Here is a 23971-nt window from a genome sequence, read left to right on the forward strand (position 1 = left end):
TAACCGTGAATGCAGTCTCCGCTGAACTTCAGCGATACAGATTGAATAAAGCCCCCCGACAGATCTAAATTGCAGGGGCGTCTCCATTTTATCCAGACAACTGATTTCCTTCGTCCGGACCGGTGGTAAAACCAGTCATCTCTACTCCTCTGGCTATATGGAGGTAGCGTACTGGTCCAGTTCTGTGTGCTTCAGCCAACTCCTCCTAGTGCATGTGTCATGTTTGTCTGGGAGGATAACGATAGTTAGCTACACCTGAGTATCCTACGAAGCAAGCTGGATCTACTCTGAGTTTTCTAAAACTAACCAGCTTCATCCTTACACCACAACGGTCAAAATGTCTTGTCTGCGGCTAACTCCAGCAGGCTTGTAACTGCGCGTGCATGTCACACGGCGAACTCAAATGAGACAAAAATCAATCCATGGGCGACTCAGTTTAACATTTTAATTTGTGTCGAAATCAGAATGCATGAAAATGTATCTTGCAAATTCAGCAGACTGCGGTGTGAAATGCTTTCAGAAGGGCTGTCTTTAATTAATTAATGCCTGCTTTGGTGTGCTTATCAATGCACAAGCACCCCCTCCCTCCCTCTTATATACACACACTTATTTTGTATTAAGTCATACAAAAGTTACATTGCGTTAAGTTTAAAATGCATTCTGACATGACTAAAATATGTAATGTGATTTTAACATAACACATTTGATTCATCAAATATCAGTCATCTTCCTGAAATGTAGGGGTTGGTGAGGGAATCTGATTTCATTGGTTCTCAACTCAAGGCCCAGTCATTTAATTCAAGGTAAGTTGAGTTAGCCTGCCTCAGAGCAGGGTAGTTCTTGAAGGATTCATTGCCATATAAATGTACCTAGCTAAAAGGTGAGCCCCTTTCGTATGACCGCTTAGCCTGAGTTGAACTCAGTTGACCAAAGTTACCTCGCTAACTCCTCAAACCTGCTTCGTAGGATATCAATCTGAGACCAGGCTAGCAGGGAGGCAGTTGCATGCAGTAACTATGGACACAGCTCTCTGGTTGGAGGGGGGGGGGGGTCTGATCATATTTGCATATCAAAACAAGATAGTGTGTCCATGTGTATATGTCCCACTGAGCACACACACATCTGCCAGTCAGAAGAACCACACTTTATTACTCGGACATAAAAAAAAAAGAGACAAAAATAAGAGGGAAGGGAGCTGGTTAAGCCAGGTAGCTGTACGTGTCTTTCTCTCCATCCACTCTCTCCAGATACTCCTTCTCTATCAGGATGTCTATACACTTCTACAGAGGAGAGACAAGGGTAGCAGAGAAAAAGGGGGCAGAGAGGGAAAGGGGGTGAAAAATATGTACTTTAAGACAAAAATATTACAGTTGGTGCAATGTGTGGGAGTCCTTTGAAAATGTATTGCGACAGGTAAGAGTGTGTGTTACCTTAATGACTGGGACAGGTGAGTGTGTGTTACCTTAATGACAGGGACTCTGGGTTTGAAGCGGGACGAGAGCTGGTTTAGGACTTCAGCCAGGAGCTGCTGGTGTTTCAGAACCTTCCTCATCTTCATTATCCTCACTATGGCAGCCTACACAGTTCATAATACTTAGTGATACACACTGAAAGAGAAATTCAGTACAGGAGTTTCAACAAACATGTATATGCGGTCGGGAACACACCTGTATGAGGAGCTTGCGGTCCTCCTCTATGTTCTTGTGTGTGGTCTCCTGCTCCTGTTTCTGTTCAGTCTTCATAGGAACGTTAATGTTCACACGCAGCTTCTTACTGGAGACATGAACAACAAACATTTTTGTAAGGATTAAACCTATGCTTAGACAGAAAACGCACAAGAACCAGACAACACAAAAGGAGAAACAGAGAGCGGACTTACTTCTTGTATCCCAGGAAGAGTTTGATCAGGGTTTCTGGTTTGAACTCCACTTCGTCTATGTTAGCATTCTCATCCTCCAGGACCTGACACACAGACCGCGAGACTGAAAAACAGCTTCCATCTCAAGACTGTTAAACAGCCATCACTAACAGAGAGGCTGCTACCAACAGACTCAAATCACTGGCCACTTTAATAATGGTATCACTAGTCACTTTAATAATGTTTACATATCCTACATTACTCATCTCGTATGTATATACTGTATTTTATACCATCTTGCCTATGCCGCACGGCCATCCATATATTTATATGTACATATTCCATCCCCTTACATTTGTGTATAAGGTAGTCGTTGTGAATTTGTTAGATATTACTACACTGTCGGAACTAGAAGCACAAGCATTTCGGTACACTCACATTATCATCTGCTAACCATGCGTATGTGACCAATAACATTTGATTTGAGTCACTACTTTCCATCAGCGTGTAGGCTTTTATACTGCAGAGTCCAGAGCCCTCTAGTGAACGGACTATCATTGTATACAACACGTTCTACTTGACTTGCACTTACCAGCAATTTGGATTTCAACAAGATCTGCAACACTTGAACCAGAATGTCCTAAAAACAACAAAATGGTAAAAACAATATTCACAGCCAGTGAAATACAAAATGTGCTAATCTCATCAGGGGTCATTTAAAAACATTTAATACATTTAGAGCACAGTACCAGCATAACTCACGGTTTTGATCTGTGTGCTGTCAGTGAGTTGTTGTACGGAGTACAGGTCCTCTGTGTTGTACTGCAGCAGGATAGCCATCTGGAAGGTAGAGGCCTGCAGTGTGTACCTGGAACATACATTGAATTAAATATGTGATGACATACATCTCCAGATTCTAGTGAGAAGTGACCTTGTACCAACTCTGTACCTGTTTTTAAAGCAGTTGGTAACCAGCTCTCCTTTAGATAGGTGGTAGAGCCAGGTGAGTTTCCGACCGCTGTGTCTGCTGCCGTAGAATGCTGTGAACCGCTGGTAGCTACGTTCCAACTGGAGGATGAGAGGTTCATGCATTAGGTCTACTCTCCCTTACGCATTTGGTCAGTGAAGCTAAAACTTTTAATTGGTTTCTATATACTCTATCATTTGGATATGAGATCAAGTGTTTTATATGACGTGACGCTACAGAATGTCATTTTATTTATGGACATTTTTTTTTAATACAATGTTTTACCGTTTTGAAATGAAAGCACTTCATGCATCTAGTTCATCCATTTGAAGGAGTCATAAGCATTTGGAGTGAGAAAGCTAGAGGCATAAATATCATACCCCCCAAAAACATTTACCACCCCTGTTATTGGTTATGGTGAGAGGTTAGCGTGTTTTGAGGACATGATGTTTATGCATCTGTAACTTTCTCACTCATTATTCACGATATATTCATGATCATCCGTAATCATGGTAGCATCCATATTCATTTAGAAGTGTTCAGAAACATTATATTATTATTTACAATAAAAGTGATTGTGTGCTAGGAATATGGGAGCAAATACCAAACTTTAGACTAAATGTAATACACAAGTGAATTTGTCCAAATAAACTCAGCAAAAAAAGAAAACGTCCCTTTTTCAGGACCCTGTCTTTCAAAGATATTTGGATTTTTACGAATTAACTTCACAGATCTTCACTGTAAAGGGTTTAAACACTGTTTCCCATGCTTGTTCAATGAACCATAAACAATTAATGAACATTCAACTGAGGAACGGTCATTAAGACACTAACAGCTTACAGACGGTAGTCATTTAAGGTCACAGTTATGAAAACATAGGACACTAAGAGAGGCCTTTCTACTGTCTCTGAAAAACACCAAAAGAAAGATGCCCAGGGTCCCTGCTCATCTGCGTGAACGTGCCTTAGGCATGCTGCAAGGAGGCATGAGGACTGCAGATGTGGCTAGGGCAATAAATTGCTATGTCCGTACTGTGGGACGCCTAAGACAGCGCTACAGGGAGACAGGACGGACAGCTGATCATCCAGAAACCCACCATGGCCAGAAACCCACCATCGCAGGACAAGACAGGACTGGCAAAAAGTGCTCTTCAACAACGAGTCGCGGTTTTGTCTCACCAGGGGTGATGGTCGGATTCGGCGTTTATCGTCAAAGGAATGAGCGTTACGCCGAGGCCTGTACTCTGGAGCAGGATCGATTTGGAGGTGGAGGGTCCGTCACGGTCTGGGGTGGTGTGTCACAGCATCATTGGACTGAGCATGTTGTCATTGCAGGCAATCTCAACACTGTGCATTACAGGGAAGACATCCTCCTTCCTCATGTGGTACCCTCCCTGCAGGCTCATCCTGACATGACAATGACACCAGCTATATTGCTCGTTCTGTGCATGATTCTGTGCATGATTATTGCTCGTTCTGTGCAAGACAGGAATGTCAGTGTTCTGCCATAGCCAGCAAAGAGCACGGATCTCAATCCCATTGAGCACGTCTGAGACCTGTTGAATCGGAGGGTGAGGACTAGGGCCATTCCCCCCAGAAATCTACGGGAACTTGCAGGTGCCTTGGTGGAAGAGTGGGGTAACATCTCACAGCAAGATCTGGTGCAGTCCATGAGGAGGAGATGCACTGCAGTACTTAATGCAGCTGGTGGCCACACCAGATACTGACCCCCCCCCCTGTTCAGGGACACATTATTCCATTTATGTTAGTCACATGTTTGTGTAACTTGTTCAGTTCATGTCTCAGTTGTTGAATCTTGTTAGTCATATGAAAAAGTTTGGGCAATTTCCCTGTCAATTTCCATTTATAAATAATTGGGTGTTTGGATCAGCTATTTCATTTCGATCTATCAAATAACTGATGGACACAGTAATATCTCAGTAGTGAAATGAGGTTTATTGGATTAATAGAAAATGTGCAATATGCATCAAAACAAAATTAGACCGGTGCAGAAATTTGGGCACCCCAATAGAAAAATCACATCCATATTTAGTAGAGCCTCCTTTTGCTAAAATAACAGCCTCTAGACGCTTCCCATAAGCCTCTAATGAGTGTCTGGATTCTGGATGAAGGTATTTTGGACCATTCCTCCTTACAAAACATCTCCAGTTCAGTTAGGTTTGATGGTTGCCGAGCATGGACAGCCCGCTTCAAATCATCCCACAGATTCTCAACGATATTCAGGTCTGGGGACTGGGATGGCCATTCCAGAACATTGTACTTGTTCCTCTGCATAAATGCCCAGGTAGAATTTGAGCAGTGTTTTGGGTCGTTGTCTTGTTGAAATATCCAGCCCCGGCATAACATTATTCCCAAGAATCTGCTGATATTGAGTGGAATCCATGAGACCCTCAACTTAACAAGATTCCCAGTACCGGCACTGGCCACACAGCCCCACAGCATGATGGAACCCCCACCAAATTGTACTGTGGGTAGCAAGTGTTTTTCTTGGAACGCTGTGTTCTTTTGCCGCCATACATAACGTCCCTTGTTATGACCAAATAGCTCAATCTTTGTTTCATCAGTCCACAGCACCTTATTCCAAAATGAAGCTGGCTTGTCCAAATGTGCGTTTGCATACCTCAAACGACTCTGTGGCGTGTGTGCAGAAAAGGCTTCTTCCGCATCACTCTCCCATACAGCTTCTCCTTGTGCAAAGTGCTCTGAATTGTTGAACGATGCACAGTGACACCATCTGCAGCAAGATGATGTTGTAGGTCTTTGGAGGTGGTCTGTGGGCTGTTTTTGACCGTTCTCACCATCCTTCGCTTTTGCCTCTCCGATATTTTATGTGGCCTGCCACTTCTGGCCTTAACAAGAACTGTGCCTATGGCCTTCCATTTCTTCCTCACAGTGGACACTGACAGCTTAAATCTCTCCAATAGCTTTTTGTAGCCTTCCTCTAAACCATAATGTTGAACAATCTTTGTTTTCAGGTCATTTGAGAGTTGTTTTGAGGCCCCCATGTTGCCACTCTTCAGAGGAGAGTCAAAGAGAACAACAACTTGCAATTGGCCACCTTAAATACCTTTTCTCATGATTGGATGCACTTGTCTATGAAGTCCAAGGCTTAATGAGCTCACCAAACCAATTGTGTGTTCCAATTAATCAGTGCTAAGTAGTTACAGGTATTCAAATCAACAGAATGACAAGGGTGCCCACATTTTTGCATAGCCTATTTTTCACATCTGATTTAATTTCATACAACTTAATATTGCTACACTAAAAATCTTTGTCTGGACAATACCCCAGTACTCAGCTTTTATTAGAAAATGAATGGCATGCCACTATGATCATTTTCTGTGACGACAGAGTAAATTATTATGCAGCCTCAGAGGGGTGTCCAAACTTTTTCATAAGACTATGTTCATACAAATAGTTACACATGTTTAGTTTGCTGAAAATAAACAGTTGACATTTATTTTTTTGCTGAATTTACTTGTCACTTTCAAATGGTGGGACTAGATGACGTCCTTTCATTTCTAAAACAGATACGTATGGAAATACCCTCAGAATAAAAGGCGACATTCAGTACTATCGCCTCATAAAACATTTGATCTCAAATCCAAAATGCTGGAGTATAGAGCCAAATTAAAAGTTCACTTCACTGTCCATAAATGTGTTGGGGAGTGTATTTTTTGTTGTATTGAGTTGTGTTGGAGTTACAGGAGGGATGTGTGTATTGTTACAAGGTTGAATTGGTATTGAGTTGAGTCTCACCTCGGAGGGCAGAGCGAAGGTGCATGATTGCTGGAACGGCCAGGACCCGGAACTCAACACTTGGATACTGAAGTCCACTGTAACACACCTTATTATTTAGCATTGCAAACACATTTACAACAAATACCAGTAAACAGAAGTATTAGGTTTATTAGACAAACCAACAGGTGCTTACAGTCGAGAGGTTCAGAGTTGGTCAGGTGTTTCTTGAACTGTTCGTTGAGGTCTTTGCTGACTCCGATGTCCTGGAACATCCTCTGTAGTTTAGATGTGTACTCAAAGCCACACGCTTGCTAAGGGAGAGAGAAAGTCACAATACTTTCAAAATTACATATTTTCTTTTACATTCCTTGGGGTGATCAGTCTGTGTGAGATTGGATAAATGCGTATATATATATATGTATATATATATATATATATGGTACAGACCTTGAGTTTGGAGATCATGCTAGCCTCTGCGTCGTCGCTAGCACTGTTCTGGTGGACGAGGCGTTTAGCCAGCATCTTAGCATAGAACTTCTGGAACACATCCTTGTCCTCTATATACTTAAACACCACCATCTGAGGGATGAGCAACATATGAAAGGTTTATTGAGATAGGAGGTTGAAACAGTTGGTAACTTAAATTAGTTTTGAAGAGAAAGTCAAAAGGTTTATGAACAAAGAGAAGGTCCTCACCACTTGGTTGAGTGTGTCCTCCAACTCTGCCTCTTCTGGGTTCTTAGAACTGGAGAACAACAGAACACAGTGAATGTTTAGATACATCAGAGACAGACAATAGCCCCAGCGCCATACAGTAGATTACCCACCTCTTCTTGAGCAGAGAGTCACAGTATCTAGCCAGTAGTTCAGGTGATTTGCTGGAGGACTGGGCCATCTTAGTGACCGTGTTGTTGTTGATGAAACGACCACACGCCTGGAGAGAGAAGGCGCTACAACATCAGTTCTGGGCATTTATATAGGAATCCTTACCACATTGTTTTTTTTCCAAGGAGAAAAAAAGTTGTTTAGAAAAAAACTAGAGTGCACCTTGTCTAGAGCAGCTACGAAGCCAGCGTCATTGTTGAAGGCAGACATGACCAGAGCGTTGTACTTCTTATGGACGTTCAGTGTGGTCTGGACATACACCTTAGGGTCCTAGGAGGGACAAACACACACACATATATACATACAAATAAAGAAATATATTTATATAAATAAAAAATAAATATGTACAGTGCCTTGCGAAAGTATTCGGCCCCCTTGAACTTTGCGACCTTTTGCCACATTTCAGGCTTCAAACATAAAGATATAAAACTGTATTTTTTTGTGAAGAATCAACAACAAGTGGGACACAATCATGAAGTGGAACGACATTTATTGGATATTTCAAACTTTTTTAACAAATCAAAAACTGAAAAATTGGGCGTGCAAAATTATTCAGCCCCTTTACTTTCAGTGCAGCAAACTCTCTCCAGAAGTTCAGTGAGGATCTCTGAATGATCCAATGTTGACCTAAATGACTAATGATGATAAATACAATCCACCTGTGTGTAATCAAGTCTCCATACCTGCACTGTGATAGTCTCAGAGGTCTGTTAAAAGCGCAGAGAGCATCATGAAGAACAAGGAACACACCAGGCAGGTCCGAGATACTGTTGTGAAGAAGTTTAAAGCCGGATTTGGATACAAAAATATTTCCCAAGCTTTAAACATCCCAAGGAGCACTGTGCAAGCGATAATATTGAAATGGAAGGAGTATCAGACCACTGCAAATCTACCAAGACCTGGCCGTCCCTCTAAACTTTCAGCTCATACAAGGAGAAGACTGATCAGAGATGCAGCCAAGAGGCCCATGATCACTCTGGATGAACTGCAGAGATCTACAGCTGAGGTGGGAGACTCTGTCCATAGGACAACAATCAGTCGTATATTGCACAAATCTGGCCTTTATGGAAGAGTGGCAAGAAGAAAGCCATTTCTTAAAGATATCCATAAAAAGTGTTGTTTAAAGTTTGCCAAAAGCCACCTGGGAGACACACCAAACATGTGGAAGAAGGTGCTCTGGTCAGATGAAACCAAAATTGAACTTTTTGGCAACAATGCAAAACGTTATGTTTGGCGTAAAAGCAACACAGCTGAACACACCATCCCCACTGTCAAACATGGTAGTGGCAGCATCATGGTTTGGGCCTGCTTTTCTTCAGCAGGGACAGGGAAGATGGTTAAAATTGATGGGAAGATGGATGGAGCCAAATACAGGACCATTCTGGAAGAAAACCTGATGGAGTCTGCAAAAGACCTGAGACTGGGACGGAGATTTGTCTTCCAACAAGACAATGATCCAAAACATAAAGCAAAATCTTCAATGGAATGGTTCAAAACATATCCAGGTGTTAGAATGGCCAAGTCAAAGTCCAGACCTGAATCCAATCGAGAATCTGTGGAAAGAACTGAAAACTGCTGTTCACAAATGCTCTCCATCCAACCTCACTGAGCTCGAGCTGTTTTGCAAGGAGGAATGGGAAAAAAATTCAGTCTCTCGATGTGCAAAACTGATAGAGACATACCCCAAGCGACTTACAGCTGTAATCGCAGCAAAAGGTGGCGCTACAAAGTATTAACTTAAGGGGGCTGAATAATTTTGCACGCCCAATTTTTCAGTTTTTGATTTGTTAAAAAAGTTTGAAATATCCAATAAATGTCGTTCCACTTCATGATTGTGTCCCAATTGTTGTTGATTCTTCACAAAAAAATACAGTTTTATATCTTTATGTTTGAAGCCTGAAATGTGGCAAAAGGTCGCAAAGTTCAAGGGGGCCGAATACTTTCGCAAGGCACTGTATATATATAAATAAATATATAAATAAATAAATGTGTGTGTGTGTGTACATACGTTGAGAGCGGCCTCTCCACATTTCTCTATAGCGGCCAGGCCCTGGTTGTGGATGTGTGTTTCTAGGAGTTTCTTTAGCTCTCCTAGGCCATCCGTTATACGAGACACCAAGTTATACATCCGACCTAGATCTGAGGGAGGGAGGAAAAGAGAAAGAGGAGAGAGAATGAGACTGAGTACACACAACTTTTGTCTAAGAACACAGGCACTCATAACAGCAAGGCATATATAACTCCTTATACTTATTCTCTATTGTATTTTCCATTTTGTGGGTTGAGCAGCTGAAAACCCCCCTACATCATTCCCTACCTTGGTTCTTGTCAGCATCCAGTAGATTCTGGAACTCTGTGTGGAAGATCTCCAGGTGTTTCTCTATGAGCACCTGTTCACACCGCCTGGCCAGCTCATCCTGAGTGGACTCATGGAGGTACACCTGTACACGCCTCTGTTCCTCTAGCAGACGGGCCTCGGCCTACACACACAGAAACACAAGGTTAACTTCCTGGTGCTTTCATGGAGCTAACGCCTCTGTTTCTGTAGCAGAAGGGCCTCGGCCTACTCACAAGGTTAACTTCCTGGTGCTTTCATGGAGCTACACCCGTCACTGCTGTTACCCCCACCCTCTTTTTCATCCCCTCCATCCTCACCTTCTTCATGTACTCGGTAACAGGGTTCTGTTGGAGGAACTCGGTGCTCTCTCGTGTGTAGAAGCGTTCGGTGTCCGTGAGGAACTGGCACTCAAAGTATTCTTTATACACTGACAGCGTAGGACCCTTAGCAAACGCATCCTCCTCATTCAGCCCCAGCTCCACTATAGGAGACAACACACACACAGTCAAGTCTGAGACTTCTGAATTCTATAAGAGAGAATTCAGTGATGTGCTGGAATGTGATGATATTTTATAAATGCGTGTCTAAGTGAAAACTTGAAGTGGATTGGTTTGAGGTGTGTTGTACCGTAGGACTGCACCACACCACTGATGAGTCTGGTGTTGATGGTCTCCCCATTCCTCTCCTTCTCGATCAGCTTCAGGACCGCATTCGTTACCTGAGAGAGAGAGAGAGCGAGCGATGTAAAGTCAATGAATGTATGAATTACGTTGTTTGCCGTATTAGAATAAGATGCCAGCTCTTTCCATCGCTACACCAGTTACACATAGAACGACACAGTGAAACACACTGAACTGACGTGGTTGGTGATTCTATTTACCGTGCGTGTGTTGTGTCAGTCAGATGTGACATCATCATCATACCCACCTGTTTGTTTAGGGGTCTGAATAGACACTCCCTCCACGTTACCAACGCCAACTACAGAAGAGGGCATGAGGGATAAATGGAGGAGAGAGGATAAACTAATGTCATAATTCACTCATCTTTTACAGTTGAACATTGACACAAAGACACCCCCCCCCTTCCTTCCTTCCTCTCACCGAGTAGATCTCGTAGATGCCCTTGCGTCCCTCGTCACATTCACGTCTGACCCAGTGCCTGTTGAGGTAAGCACAGATCCCATTCAGCACCTTACTGGAGAACCGGTAGTCCTCCCACTGCTGTGTGTAGAACTTCAACACACACTCATCCATCAGGTCCTCACCATCCTGGGAGAGAGAGTAGAGGGGGAGATGGAAGATGCATTGGTCAAACAAAATAAGGTACAGTTCAAGAAAAATAGTAAAAAATGATAGGTGGAATTGGCACCATATTTTCCTTGTATCCAAACACACATTAGACCTGTGAATGGTCATCAAAGTGCCAGCGGGTCAGGAGAGGATGGAATCCTCATGTCACTATACCACTCACCATGAGCAGACTGGTCAGGTAGTTCTTGAGGAACTCCTTGAGTCTCTTGTAGAGTTCCAGGCCTACGAACTGGGCCCCCCCAGGAGTACTGCTCTTCTTGGAGGGCTTGTTGGGGACGGCAGATCCCCGGCCTTGACTGGACTGGTGCACGCTGGTACAGTAGTTATACACATGGCTGACAGGCAGGGGAGTTAAGACAGAAACACTGTGGTGGTATCAGGTCTATGGCAGCAGGACTCTGACCTCTACATGTGATGTGACCTAGCCCATCAGTAAGTATTGCACCACTAGGACACACCCATGAACACAACACCATAATGACACTGCAATATACACTGCATACTGCTGTGAGCTTCCACTTTGGGAAGTAGGCCATATAAACCTTAAACACCCTTCAAAAGGGAAATCACAGCAGCCTTACCAACCTAATAACCCCTTAAATTCCACCCCCCCCCCCCCACTTGGCGTGTGGGATACGTGTAGAGCTCCATGTAGCGTGACTTTGCCATGCTCTGCCGTGTGTACACCTGGTGGATGCCAGCCCTCAGGTCATCCCAGATCTGGTCCAGCCCGATCTGCTTCAACCCATGTGGGTTCTGGCCCCTGTTGGACGACATCGTCACGTCCCCCCTGCTCTCCTCAGCTCCTTCTTCTCTCCTCTGCTCCCACTCCTGTTGTTTCTCTCCTCTCAAGTGTTGTCTCAGAGTGTGCCGTCCATGGGAGGCTGGTGAGTGCGTGTCAGTAAGTTTGGCTCTGTCGTCAGTTGCTCCTCCTCACAGCCTTATGCCAGCAACACCTCACCACAAGACCTGGAGGAATAAGAGAGAGAAAACAGTGGTTACTAACGATGGTTGCTGTTCTTTCTAGCAGCTGAACTATGAACTACGTGATTACAGCTAGCTAATGACAGATTAGTCCACTTTAGGGCCAGGCTACTTCCTTCCCAGTCCTCTGCCAGGCAGACTGGCCTCGAATACTGTGACAGAAACCGCAGTACATTCAACATGAGAGGAGCTCTCCACAGTCCAAAGACATTGATTACAGTCAGATACATCGCTATGTAATATAAACCCTGATTAGCCAGGAGACCAGGAAATGGCAACATCAACAATGTCCCTCTCAAATTTACAAAGATATGAAGAGAGAGAAGGGAAGTGAGGCTCATTGTTGTTGACAGCCAGGCAGAGGGTCTATATATAGCAGAGGACAGCCAGCCTTGTCTCCATCTCTGGTCATTTACCATCATTTAGGCCCAAGGCTGAGGATGTTTGTTTGTGTTGCAACCTGAACACTATTTACTTCCTGACACTGTTGACAAGCAGTTTGTGTGTGTTTGTGCTTATGACCAGCACTAGATTGGTGGATAGGCCTAGTTCTCCCATGTTATATTTAGACACACCAGTAGCAGTGGTCACTTGTTTACGGTGTGTGTGTGTAAGTATCTGTGTGTGTACACATGATGGCAGGAGTCTTAAAAACTTCAATAAAGACAGAAGGGGGGTGAGTGAGTAATTTACAGGATGTCCATGCTGTGAACATGGAGGCCATGACAGTGATTTCCTCACAGTTAGTTGTGAAACCTGAAACTCTGGCACATCAACGTCATCATGTTCCTCTACTGCAAATTTCATGACCCCATCATGTGCTGTTTCTAGGAAAGACCCCAGGGGGTATACTACAAAGGAGGTTAAATGAGTTAGGCAGCTAACTTTGATAAACAACCAAAATACCTATTGCTTTTTTGGTTCATTAAGAAAGCTAAACTCAGATATGTGTTTTTGGTTGTTGAGTCAGTGACCATGCCCATTTCAAGTGCATCTATAAAAAATAAAATACTAAGTTGTTTCAGAACATTTAGAGAAGTTAGCTGGCTAACTCACTGAACTGTTATTGTAGTATACCCCTCAGGGCTGATTGCTAATAGGAACTAACATCTGTGCTAGACTAGCGTGTCAACACATGACAAGAACAGTAACGTAACTTTTCTAATGGCGTCAGCTAATGGTGATCCGAATAAGGTTCACCAACCCTACAACTGCTTACACTAACAGTAAGGCTAATGTTTAAATATCTAGCTAATCCAATTGGGCCTTTCTGCAGGAAATTATACACTAACAACACAATGCAACCGTGAGAAACCATGAGTCAGGGAAGAGAGAGCTGTGGTCGTGGGAAAGCAGTCCAGTAAATCTCATTAGGCTACCTCAGTCACTGTGTCCTGGCCAGAGTCACTGAACCTTACTAGGGCCCGGGACGATACCAGTATCGCGATACTCGTTAGTATCATGGCACGGAAACAAAACAAAGCAGATTTAACTTCTATAGAAAACAACCCTAATGTTGGTAACAAACATCATCCAGAGTCACATGTATTATAGCACACAATATTTTACATACAGCAGGTTTTTAAAGGACCAAATAGTTTGTTCTGCTTCATGTTTTCATTTTTGCCAAAAGATAGTGATACCGATATCTTCCTGGCCCTACCTAATAGCCTACATATACATTAACACACACCAACAATGTAATAAAACAGAAAGAGCTAAACCACCTCGCTAGCCTTCGACCCAATCAGGCCTTCTCAGCGAGAGAAGATGACCCTACTTCCTTATTGACTACAGATTTAACAAACCCAATGCCTAGAGGTCCCGTGTGGCTGAGTTGGTAGAACATGGCGCTTGCAACGCCAGGGTTGTGGGTTTGACTCCTGCAGGGGGACCAGTATGAAAATGTATGCACTCACTACTTACTGTAAATCGCTCTTGATAAGAGCGTCTGCTAAATGACACATTTAAAAAAAATGAAAATGTAAAAAGGTAAACCTTAGGTGTCATCTGCCACAAGCAAAAAAAAATGTATGAATAAATGTTTCATTGCCACATACACCGGATAGGTGCAGTGAAATGAGTTGTTTTATAGGTTCAGCCATAATAGTACGGCACCCTTGAAGCAAATTAGGGCCATGTGCCTTGCTCATGGGCACATTTTCACCTTGTCGGCTCGGGTATTCGAAGCAGCAACTTTTTGGTTACTGGCCCAATGCTCTAACCATGAAAGAGTGATTCATTCACAGAACAGAGATGCTGTGTATCAGATAACGCAAAAGCTATGCCTCGGGAACATGCAATCCTGTAGTCAAATCATAGTGTATTGGGAACCATTTATTTGCTTTCTAGCTTGGAGTGCAAGGTGTGTTTTGGGGCAATAAGGCAGGCCATTTCATTAGTGTATACAGCTTTTGATTCTCACTCAGCTCAGCATTTGAAAGGCTAGTGCGCACGCACACCAGGATTGATTTTATAGTCACAGCTCTCAGCAGTCAGCACGCCTCTCACATGTTAAACAGACACAGGTCATCTAAGGTAAAGGCGGGGAGGGGGTGTTCAGCCTTGCACACACACGTCTAGCGTCCAGGTTTCCTCAGGCTGTATCAAACAGGCACTTTGCTGACTGACTCAGAGGAACAGAACGGGGCTGCAGGTAGCCTAGTGATTAGAGTGTTGGGCCAGTAACCAAAAGGTTGCTGGATTGAATCCCAGAGCTGACAAGGTAAACAAACATCTGTCGTTCTGCCCCTGAACAAGGCAGTTAACCCACTGTTCCCCGGTAGGCCTTCATTGTAAATAACAATGTGTTCTTAACTGACTTGCCTAGTTAAATAAAGGTAAAACAAGAGATGTCAAGCTGCTCTATTTCCTACAAGAGTAGAGCAGAGCAGTTCTGCCTCAGAGGAAGTCAGGGAAGCACAGAGCCTGTAGGAAGAGGTTGTTTCCTACTAACCACCATGGGGTAGTTAGTGATTGGTGGGGGAAGCCATTACTGGGGTGGTGAGTGTGAGGCAGGCAGGGTCAGATTTCTGTCCCACTTGAAACCAAACACTAACTAGGCCTACATGACCTAAAAGACGACTGTTCCATTGACACACTGTCTTTCCCTCACTTACCACTCTGCCTTGACAGAGCAGAAATAATTGTTTGTTGTGATACTCAGACCAAATGAGTGTAGTTTAGTGACAGAGCCAGAAGAGGCTAAAGACTGCAGTACTTCGGTTGGACAGAGTATTTATGGCTAAATAAATAACGTTAGTTTTAATTTGCTCAAAGTACATTAGCGGGCAATATCGTCAATATTACAGAGGCCCAAAAGCAGCTTGCCTTCGATCTCATCTGTATTGTCATAACTAAATACAGACCAAATTACAGACATGTTTGCCAACAGCATTTAGCCAGACTAGTTTGTGTCATGAACTGTTGTTGGCCAGCAAACTAACTTAACGTTAACTCACTAACGTTATTTAATGGCAAAACATTTGAGCACATATGGTAACACGGTGACTTTTTCAAGTTTGCTAGTTATTGTTGGTATAAGTTACTTGTTCGCTAAATCAACACATTCATGGGCTAGCTAAAGTAACATCACCATTGCTAGGTTAGGATAACGTATCTAACGTTAGCTGACGCAGCTAAGTCAGCCGTTAGCTAGCTAGGTTAGTTTTCTAAACAGCGTAGCTCCCATTGTTGGACCCAATAGCTAGCCGTCACCGGGCGTCGGTCTAATTCATGTTTTTTCACTATTTTGATAATGTTATGACGAGCCAGACAATATTTTCTTAACTAAATATGAGGTTAAAACCATAATTTCCGATAAATTAAAATGGCACCCTGTTCAATGAGTCAGGATTATTCGCCAAAACATCTCCTGCTTGCGCGGCTACCCACAACGAGCTAGCTAGAGGATAGCTAATTAACTAGCTCAAATAAAAGCTTCATGGCACTTAGACAATAGAATAATAAGCTATTCTTACCATTTCTGAACCGTTTATTTGCCCCAGCAATAGAGAAATACAGGTTCAGGAATCTAGCTATCGGCGCCTCCTTTACTCGGTTCTTGACTGAGATGGATTTCCTTCGTTTCGCAGTTGTCTCAAGATGATGTAGCAGCGCTAAGATCTCCTAGTGAAATGAAATGATGATGATGATGATGACACGGTGAGTGGGTTACCACAGCGTCAACGTCAAAATGGCCTATATCGTAAAAATGTCTAAAAACAAAAATACGATTTTTGGTCTTAATTTAATGTTCGGGTTAGGCATAAGGTTAGTAATGTGGTTAGGTTTCAATTGGTAGAAATAGGCGGGGTTTATTACACTGTGGCTGTGGTAACTGGTGACAACTAAAATGGCAAAATCCAAACACATGCGCATCAGACAAATATAAAATAAATTAAATTGTGGATATTTGTTTGAAGAAGAAACACAACCAACCAATGAGTCACACTTTTATTTAATTGACACAACCGGATTTATTACAATTACGTTAGTTTATAAACTAAGCCAAGAAATCAAATGGTAAACAAATAAGCTTTATATACCATAACTCAATTATGGTAAATACTGTAGAGCCACCCAACACCCCAAACATACAGCATTTAACCATTTTAAACACTCCACTTAACCAGCTGTGCTTTTTCACTGTTACAGAAAGAGGCTCCAACTGTGCTGTTCCACTACAGAGGTCTTCATTGGTAAGATTCTCATTAGGGTATTTATTCTTCCATTGTTTAGATGTGTAAAGACTCTCAATGAAAGTCTATATGAAGATGTGTTGTTGTTAACAGGCCATGGTCAGAGAATGACAGCGCCTGATCCTCTGGGATGTATGTGACACTGTGAGGTCAGGGGATGACCCCAGTGGGGACTGTGCTACATGTTTATCTTCAGAATGATATACAATAATCAGAGGAGGCTAGTGGGAGGGGCTGTAGGAGGACGGGCTCATTGTAATGGCTTAAATGGAACAGTATCCAACACATCAAACTAATGGAAGCCACATGTTTGACCCCCTTCCATTAATTCCATTCCAGCCATTACAATGAGCCCATCTTGTGTAGCTCAGTTGGTAGAGCATGCGCTTTCAATGCCAGGGTTGTGGGTAGGATTCCCGCCGAGGACCAGTACAAAAACAGTATGAAAATATATGCACTCACTACTGTAAGTTGCTCTGGGTAAGAGTGTCTGCTAAATGACTAAAATGTAAATGTAAGCTCCTCTTCTGACAATAAAATATATCTACTCAATTATTTCCTTCCTCTGATGTTTCTAGAAAAAATATCTCTCTCATCGTCACTCAATGCATAGGTTTACCTCCACTGTATTCACATCCTACCATACCTTTGTCTGTACATTATGCCTTGAATCTATTCTACCGTGCCCAGAAATGTGCTCCTTTTACTCTCTGTTCCGAGCGTACTAGACGGCCTAGAAGGCTTCTAGCCTTTAGCCGTACCCTTATCCTACTCCTCCTCTGTTCCTCTGGTGATGTAGAGGCTAATCCAGGCCCTGCAGTGCCTAGCTTCACTCCCATTCCCCAGGCGCTCTCATTTGTTGACTTCTGTAACCGTAAAAGCCTTGGTTTCATGCATGTTAACATTAGAAGCCTCCTGCCTAAGTTTGTTTTATTCACTGCTTTAGCACACTCTGCCAACCCGGATGTCCTAGCCGTGTCTGAATCCTGGCTTAGGAAGACCACCAAAACCCCTGAAATTTCCATCCCTAACTATAACATTTTCCGACAAGATAGAACTGCCAACGGGGGAGGGTTGCAATCTACTGCAGAGATATCCTGCAGAATTCTGTCTTACTCTCCAGGTCTGTGCCCAAACAATTTGAGCTTCTACTTTAAAAAATCCACCTTTCCAAAAACAAGTCTCTCACCATTGCCGCTTTGTAGACCACCTTCTGCACCCAGCTATGCTCTGGACACCATATGTGAATTGATTGCCCCCCATCTATCTTCAGAGCTTGTGCTGTCCTACAATCTAAGCTTGATGCCCTCAATCTCACATGAACCTACCAGATACAACGCCAAATCCGTAAACACGGGTACCCTCATAGATATCATCCTAACCAACCTGCCCTCCAAATACACCTCTGCTGTCTTCAACCAGGATCTCAGCGATCACTGCCTCATTGCCTGCGTCCGTAATGGGTCTACGGTCAAACGACCACCCCTCATCACTGTCAAACTCTCCCTAAAACACTTCAGCGAACAAGCCTTTCTAATCGACCTGGCCCAGGGATTCTGGAAGGATATTGACCTCATTCCGTCAGTAGAGGATGCCTGGTTATTCTTTAAAAATGCTTTCCTCACCATCTTAAATAAGCAAGCCCCATTCAAAAAATGTAGAACCAGGAACAGATATAGCCCTTGGTTCACTCCAGACCTGACTGCCCTTGACCAGCACAAAAACATCCTTTGGCGTACTGCATTAGCATCGAATAGCCGCCGCGATATGCAACTTTTCAGGGAATTTAGGAACCAATATACACAGGCAGTTAGGAAAGCAAAGGCTAGCTTTTTCAAACAGAAATTTGCATCTTGTAGCACAAACTCCAAACAGTTCTGGGACACTAAAGTCCATGGAGAATAAGAGCACCTCCTCCCAGCTGCCCACTGCACTGAGGCTAGGAAACAGTGTCACCACCGATAAATCCACGATAATTGAGAATTTCAATAAGCATTTTTCTACAGCTGGCCATGCTTTCCACCTGGCTACCCCTACTCTGGTCAACAGCCCTGCACCCCCCACAGCAACTTGCCCAAAACTCCCCCATTTCTCCTTCACCCAAATCCAGATAGCTGATGTTCTGAAAGAGCTGCAAAATCTGGACCAGAAACAGAACACCAACCATTTCGAATCCCACCGTACCTTCTCTACTATGCAATCTTGTTTCCGAGCTGGTCATGGGTGCATCTCAGCCACGCTCAAGGTCCTAAATGATATCATATCCGCCATTGATAAGAGACAATACTGTGCAGCTGTATTCATCAACCTGTCCAAGGCTTTCGACTCTGTCAATCACCACGTTCTTATTGGCAGACTCAACAGCCTTGGTTTCTCAAATGACTGCCTCGCCTGGTTCACCAACTACTTCTCAGACAGAGTTCAGTGTGTCAAATCGGAGGGCCTGTCCGGACCTCTGGCAGTCTCTATGGTGACGTATGCCACAGGGTTTAATCCTCGGGTCGACTCTTTTCTCTGTATACATCAATGATGTCGCTCTTGCTGCTGGTGATTCTCTGATCCACCTCTATGCAGACGACACCATTTTGTATTCTTCTGGCCCTTCTTTGGACACTGTGTTAACTAACCTCCAGACGAGCTTCAATGCCATACCGCTCTCCTTCCGTGGCCTCCAACTGCTCTTAAATGCAAATACAACTAAATGCATGCTCTTCAACCGATCGCTGCCCACACCTGCCCGCCCGTCCAGCATCACTACTCTGGACGGTTCTGACTTAGAATATGTGGACAACTACAAATACCTAGGTGTCGGGTTAGACTGTAAACTCTCCTTCCAGACTCACATTAAGCATCTCCAATCCAAAATTAAATCTAGAATCGGCATCCTATTTTGCAACAAAGCATCCTTCACTCATGCTGCCAAACATACCCTCGTAAAACTGACTATCCTACCGATCCGATCGTGCTTCTTCACCTGCATTGCTTGCTGTTTGGGGTTTTAGGCTGGGTTTCTGTACAGCACTTTGAGATATCAGCTGATGTACGAAGGGCTATATAAAATAAATTTGATTGATTGATTGATTGATCCTCGACTTCGGCAATGTCATTTACACAATTGGATGCAGTCTATCACAGTGCCATCCGTTTTGTCACCAAAGCCCCATATACTACCCACCACTGCGACCTGTATTCACTCGTTGGCTGGCCCTCGCTTCATATTTGTCGCCAAACCCACTGGCTCCAGGTCATCTATAAGTCTTTGCTAGGTAAAGCCCCGCCTTATCTCAGCTCACTGGTCATCATAGCAGCACCCACCCGTAGCACGCGCACCAGCAGGTATATTTCACTGGTCACCCCCAAAGCCAATTCCTACTTCGGCTGCCTTTCCTTACAGTTCTCTGCTGCCAATGACTGGAACAAACTGAAAAAATCACTGATGCTGGAGACTCATATCTCCCTCACTAGTTTTAAGCACCAGCTGTCAGAGCAGCTCACAGATCACTGCACCTGTACATAGCCCTGCTGTAAATAGCCCATCCAACTACTTCATCCCCATACTGTTATTTATTTGATTTATTTTGCTCCTTTGCACCCCAGTATCTCTACTTGCACACTCATCTTCTTCTCACTCCAGTGTTTAATTGCTATATTGTAATTATTTCGCCACTATGGCCCATTTATTGCCTTACCTCCCTTATCCTACCTTATTTGCACACACTGTATATAGACTTTTTCTATTGTATTATTGACTGTATGTTTCTTTATTCCATGTGTAACTCTGTGTTCTTGTTTGTCGCACTGCTTTGCTTTATCTTGGCCAGGTCGCAGTTGTAAATGAGTACTTGTTCTCAACTAGCTTACCTGGATAAATAAAGGTGAAATAAACAATTGTAAAAAGACTCACTCCCATGTCCCATTCTGGAAATATTGCACAGAAAAAGCATTTTGTTGACACAGATTTTAAATGGAGAATTATGTCAAGCATTTCATTAACTGCAAAACCGCTCATGTCATCTACAGATTGAAATGTCCACAGTGCAAGGTTTTCTACATTGGACAGATAAAGAGATGCCTTCAAGAGCACTTAGAGGAACACAAGTACACCATACGGGTAGGCTATGAAGACTACCCCATGGCAAGGCACTACAAGTCCTTACACCATGGCAACCCTACAAGCTATGGATGTTGATCATGTTTTGGCTTCAATTAGAAAAGGGGACCGTCTTAAACAGTTAAACCAAAGGGAATGTTTTTCGATTTACAAACTACAGGCCACTAAGTACCCTGGTTTAAATGAAGATATGGATTTACAAACTACAGGCCACTAAATACCCTGGTTTAAATGAAGATATGGATTTACAAACTACAGGCCACTAAGTACCCTGGTTTAAATGAAGATATGGATTTACAAACTACAGGTCACTAAGTACCCTGGTTTAAATGAAGATATGGATTTACAAACTACAGACCGCTAAGTACCCTGGTTTAAATGAAGATATGGATTTACAAACTACAGGCCACTAAGTACCCTGGTTTAAATGAAGATATGGATTTACAAACTACAGGCCACTAAGTACCCTGGTTTAAATGAAGATATGGATTTACAAACTACAGGCCACTAAGTACCCTGGTTTAAATGAAGAAATGGATTTACAAACTACAGGCCACTAAGTACCCTGGTTTAAATGAAGATATGGATTTACAAACTACAGACCACTAAGTACCCTGGTTTAAATGAAGATATGGATTTACAAACTACAGACCGCTAAGTACCCTGGTTTAAATGAAGATACGGATTTCTCACCCTTCCTGTAGGGTTGTGATAGGTCCATTTGCTGTCATCTAGTGGACATTTTGCTCTAATGCACTCAGCTATGATTAGACTGCTGTGGTCCATGTTTGCTGTGTTCTAGTGTACTATAAAATAGATGGCTCTCCTATTCTTAGCACTTTGCCCTGTCATATTCAAGGTTAACTACCTTTCTATGGGTTCTGATGCTTCTAGCCTTCAGTTGCATTTTTGATAACATATCTACAGTATTTCACTTTTGAATGTGTATAGTATTGCTTACTAGGTGTTGTTTAATTCATTATGTAACCACTCCCTCTTCAAATCAGGGTTGATTGGAAAAAGATGTTCAAAAGAGGACCATTATCATATCTTTGTACTCCCTGACGGCCATGCAGCCAAAACACGTCTTAGTTTATAAACTTTGTTTCCTTTGAGCATGCCATACAAATAAAGTAATTTTAATTCATTATATGAAGAGAGCCTTGGTCCTCCTTTCTCAATCTGTATTGTTGAAACTTGTGTTTCAATGCTGTCTAGCCACAGTCTTTTATTGAACCTTTATTTTGATCATGCTGAGAACAAGGTTTTTCATAAGAGCCCTGTAATTACAAAAATATACACATTAATACACTATGAAAACTAGAGCAATACAACACAATCATAAAGAACAACAGTCAGTAAAAGGCCAACAATCAGCCATCTGAATTTCCCTAGCCTAGTAAGGGGCAACAAAACTAAAATCAGTATTATCTGTATGCCTGTACAAAACAATTATCTGTAGGCTTATACAAAACAATTATTTGTAGTACAAAACAATCTGTTGGTCTATACAAAACAATAATCTCTACAACAATCATATAAAACAATAATATCATTGGTTATTTTCTCTGCAGAATTGATTATGGAAACAGTGCTTGTAGGCTTACTTGTACTTGCAAACAACAGATTACAGCTCATCCAAAACAGTTCCACAAGGATTTTAACAAGTCCTCACCACTCAGAGAACAGGCCTAATAATACATGGCAGTGCAAGGAGCAGTTAAAAATAAATAAATGGAACATTGCTGACAAATTCAAAATAAAAATACCGAAGCATTGTGGAGTGTTTACCTCAGCTGTATTTGGCTGTGAGTAAATATCATTGCAGGGTTATTCCACTGTTAAAAAGGCCTCCTCTGCCAAGATGCTTATACACTGGTGTTTGCCGTAATCACCAATTAATGGAAAGACTCTCTCAGTGAAAGTGTGTGTGAAAGTGTGTATGTGTGTGTTGTTAACAGGGTCAGAGAAGGACATCATTCCTTTGTCCCAGTCCAGGAGCACTCTGATCCTCTGGGGCTTCTGTGCTACGGTCAGATCAAAGGATGGTCCTGGTGGCAACTGTGCTGTGTATTTTGCATCAAACTGCTTCAATGACCAGTACCCACTCTTAACTACTCCCTTCATTCAGACACCCTCCTGTATCACACCCAGTGACAATAACTGTCCCCAACCTCAATGACCCAGCTGTGTGTGCCTGAGTGAAAGCCCTCAGAGCCCAGGAGCCATTTGTAGCTATCAAACCTCTCTGGGTTGTCAGGAAGCTGCTGTGTCTCACTGACTTTGACACTGGTCAGATCCTCAGACAGGATGAGATCTGGGTGGGCAGTGTCTAGAATCACAGGAGCTTAACAGAGAGAACAGAGCACTGTATTCAAATTATAAGTGATCGGCGTGGCTAAACTCAAACGTATGACATCAGACAGGGAAACTTGGTAACTGTCTGTAAAGTGACTATAGAAAATATATAACTCCTTGCACAATTTAAACATATCGTTGCCCTACAGACTGACAACCATCAGGAAAAAACTGTTTAAACCGTCTATCCATGTTTTGCTTGTTTTATGAATAGTAAATACAAATAATCTTTATTGAATTTAATCAATGTTTTCCTAAACCTTATAAACCTGTGAAGCTTCATCTATGGATCTGATCCAGTGTTTATGTTTTATTGAGGTCTGGTATTTCACACAGATTGGCTGTTTATCCTCCTGACAGAAGAGCTTGAATTTCTCCCTGTGCAGACTGCATAGCACGTTTGGAGTTTGTTGAAGCTCTCTCCTGTAAGAAGGCCTCACATATGTCCTTTAGAGCCAGGTGAAGGAAAAGCTCTGTTGAAGATTTTCTCTTGCATTCAGGACATTCCTTTTCTTCCTCCTCTCCCCAGTGTTTCTGCAGACAGGGTTTACAGAAGCTGTGGCTACACAATAAAGTAGGACTGGATTCTTGAAGATGTCATGCCACAATGGACAGGAGATATGCGCAACAATTTGGAAGCCATTTTCTCTCATAGTCACATTCCTTTCTCTGGAATGGCTTCTGGAGGCAACAGTTCAC

At 42.8% G+C, this 23971-nt stretch overlaps 1 protein-coding gene and 1 long non-coding RNA gene across 2 annotated transcripts; one reads left to right on the forward strand and one right to left on the reverse strand.

The window, feature by feature from the left end:
* Window positions 1-431: 431 nt before the first annotated feature.
* cul1b (cullin 1b) lies at window positions 432-16466 on the reverse strand. The gene is made up of 22 exons (XM_036935086.2): window positions 16084-16466; window positions 11757-12088; window positions 11280-11454; window positions 10910-11077; window positions 10737-10787; window positions 10437-10527; window positions 10127-10290; window positions 9789-9951; window positions 9480-9610; window positions 7634-7741; window positions 7414-7520; window positions 7283-7331; window positions 7034-7165; window positions 6780-6897; window positions 6605-6681; window positions 2808-2926; window positions 2621-2726; window positions 2451-2498; window positions 1880-1962; window positions 1668-1773; window positions 1463-1576; window positions 432-1280 (listed from the first exon to the last, which is right to left on the reverse strand). Exons 2-22 carry the CDS (start codon window positions 11894-11896, stop codon window positions 1200-1202), a joined length of 2331 nt encoding a protein of 776 aa, XP_036790981.1. The 5' UTR covers window positions 11897-12088; window positions 16084-16466; the 3' UTR covers window positions 432-1199.
* A 292-nt stretch (window positions 16467-16758) lies between these two features.
* On the forward strand, window positions 16759-22064 carry LOC118937326 (uncharacterized). The gene is made up of 2 exons (XR_005034593.2): window positions 16759-16803; window positions 20824-22064. It is a non-coding gene; the product is annotated as an uncharacterized LOC118937326 (long non-coding RNA).
* Window positions 22065-23971: the final 1907 nt, after the last annotated feature.

The sequence above is a fragment of the Oncorhynchus mykiss genome, chromosome 11, assembly GCF_057628025.1.
Source record: "Oncorhynchus mykiss isolate SJ-2025 chromosome 11, ASM5762802v1, whole genome shotgun sequence".
Classification (NCBI taxonomy): Eukaryota; Metazoa; Chordata; class Actinopteri; order Salmoniformes; family Salmonidae; genus Oncorhynchus; species Oncorhynchus mykiss.

What these genes read in the sequence shown, in the direction of transcription:
- cul1b (XM_036935086.2), bottom strand. Translation starts at nt 11,896, where the DNA reads ATGTCGTCCAACAGGGGCCAGAACCCACATGGGTTGAAGCAGATCGGG. An exon ending in TGGTGTGGTGCAGTCCTACG is followed by an intron (nt 10,291 to 10,436) that starts GTACAACACACC and finishes TGTCTCCTATAG; the next exon opens with TGGAGCTGGGGCTGAATGAG. An exon ending in CCTTCGCTCTGCCCTCCGAG is followed by an intron (nt 2,927 to 6,604) that starts GTGAGACTCAAC and finishes CTCATCCTCCAG; the next exon opens with TTGGAACGTAGCTACCAGCG.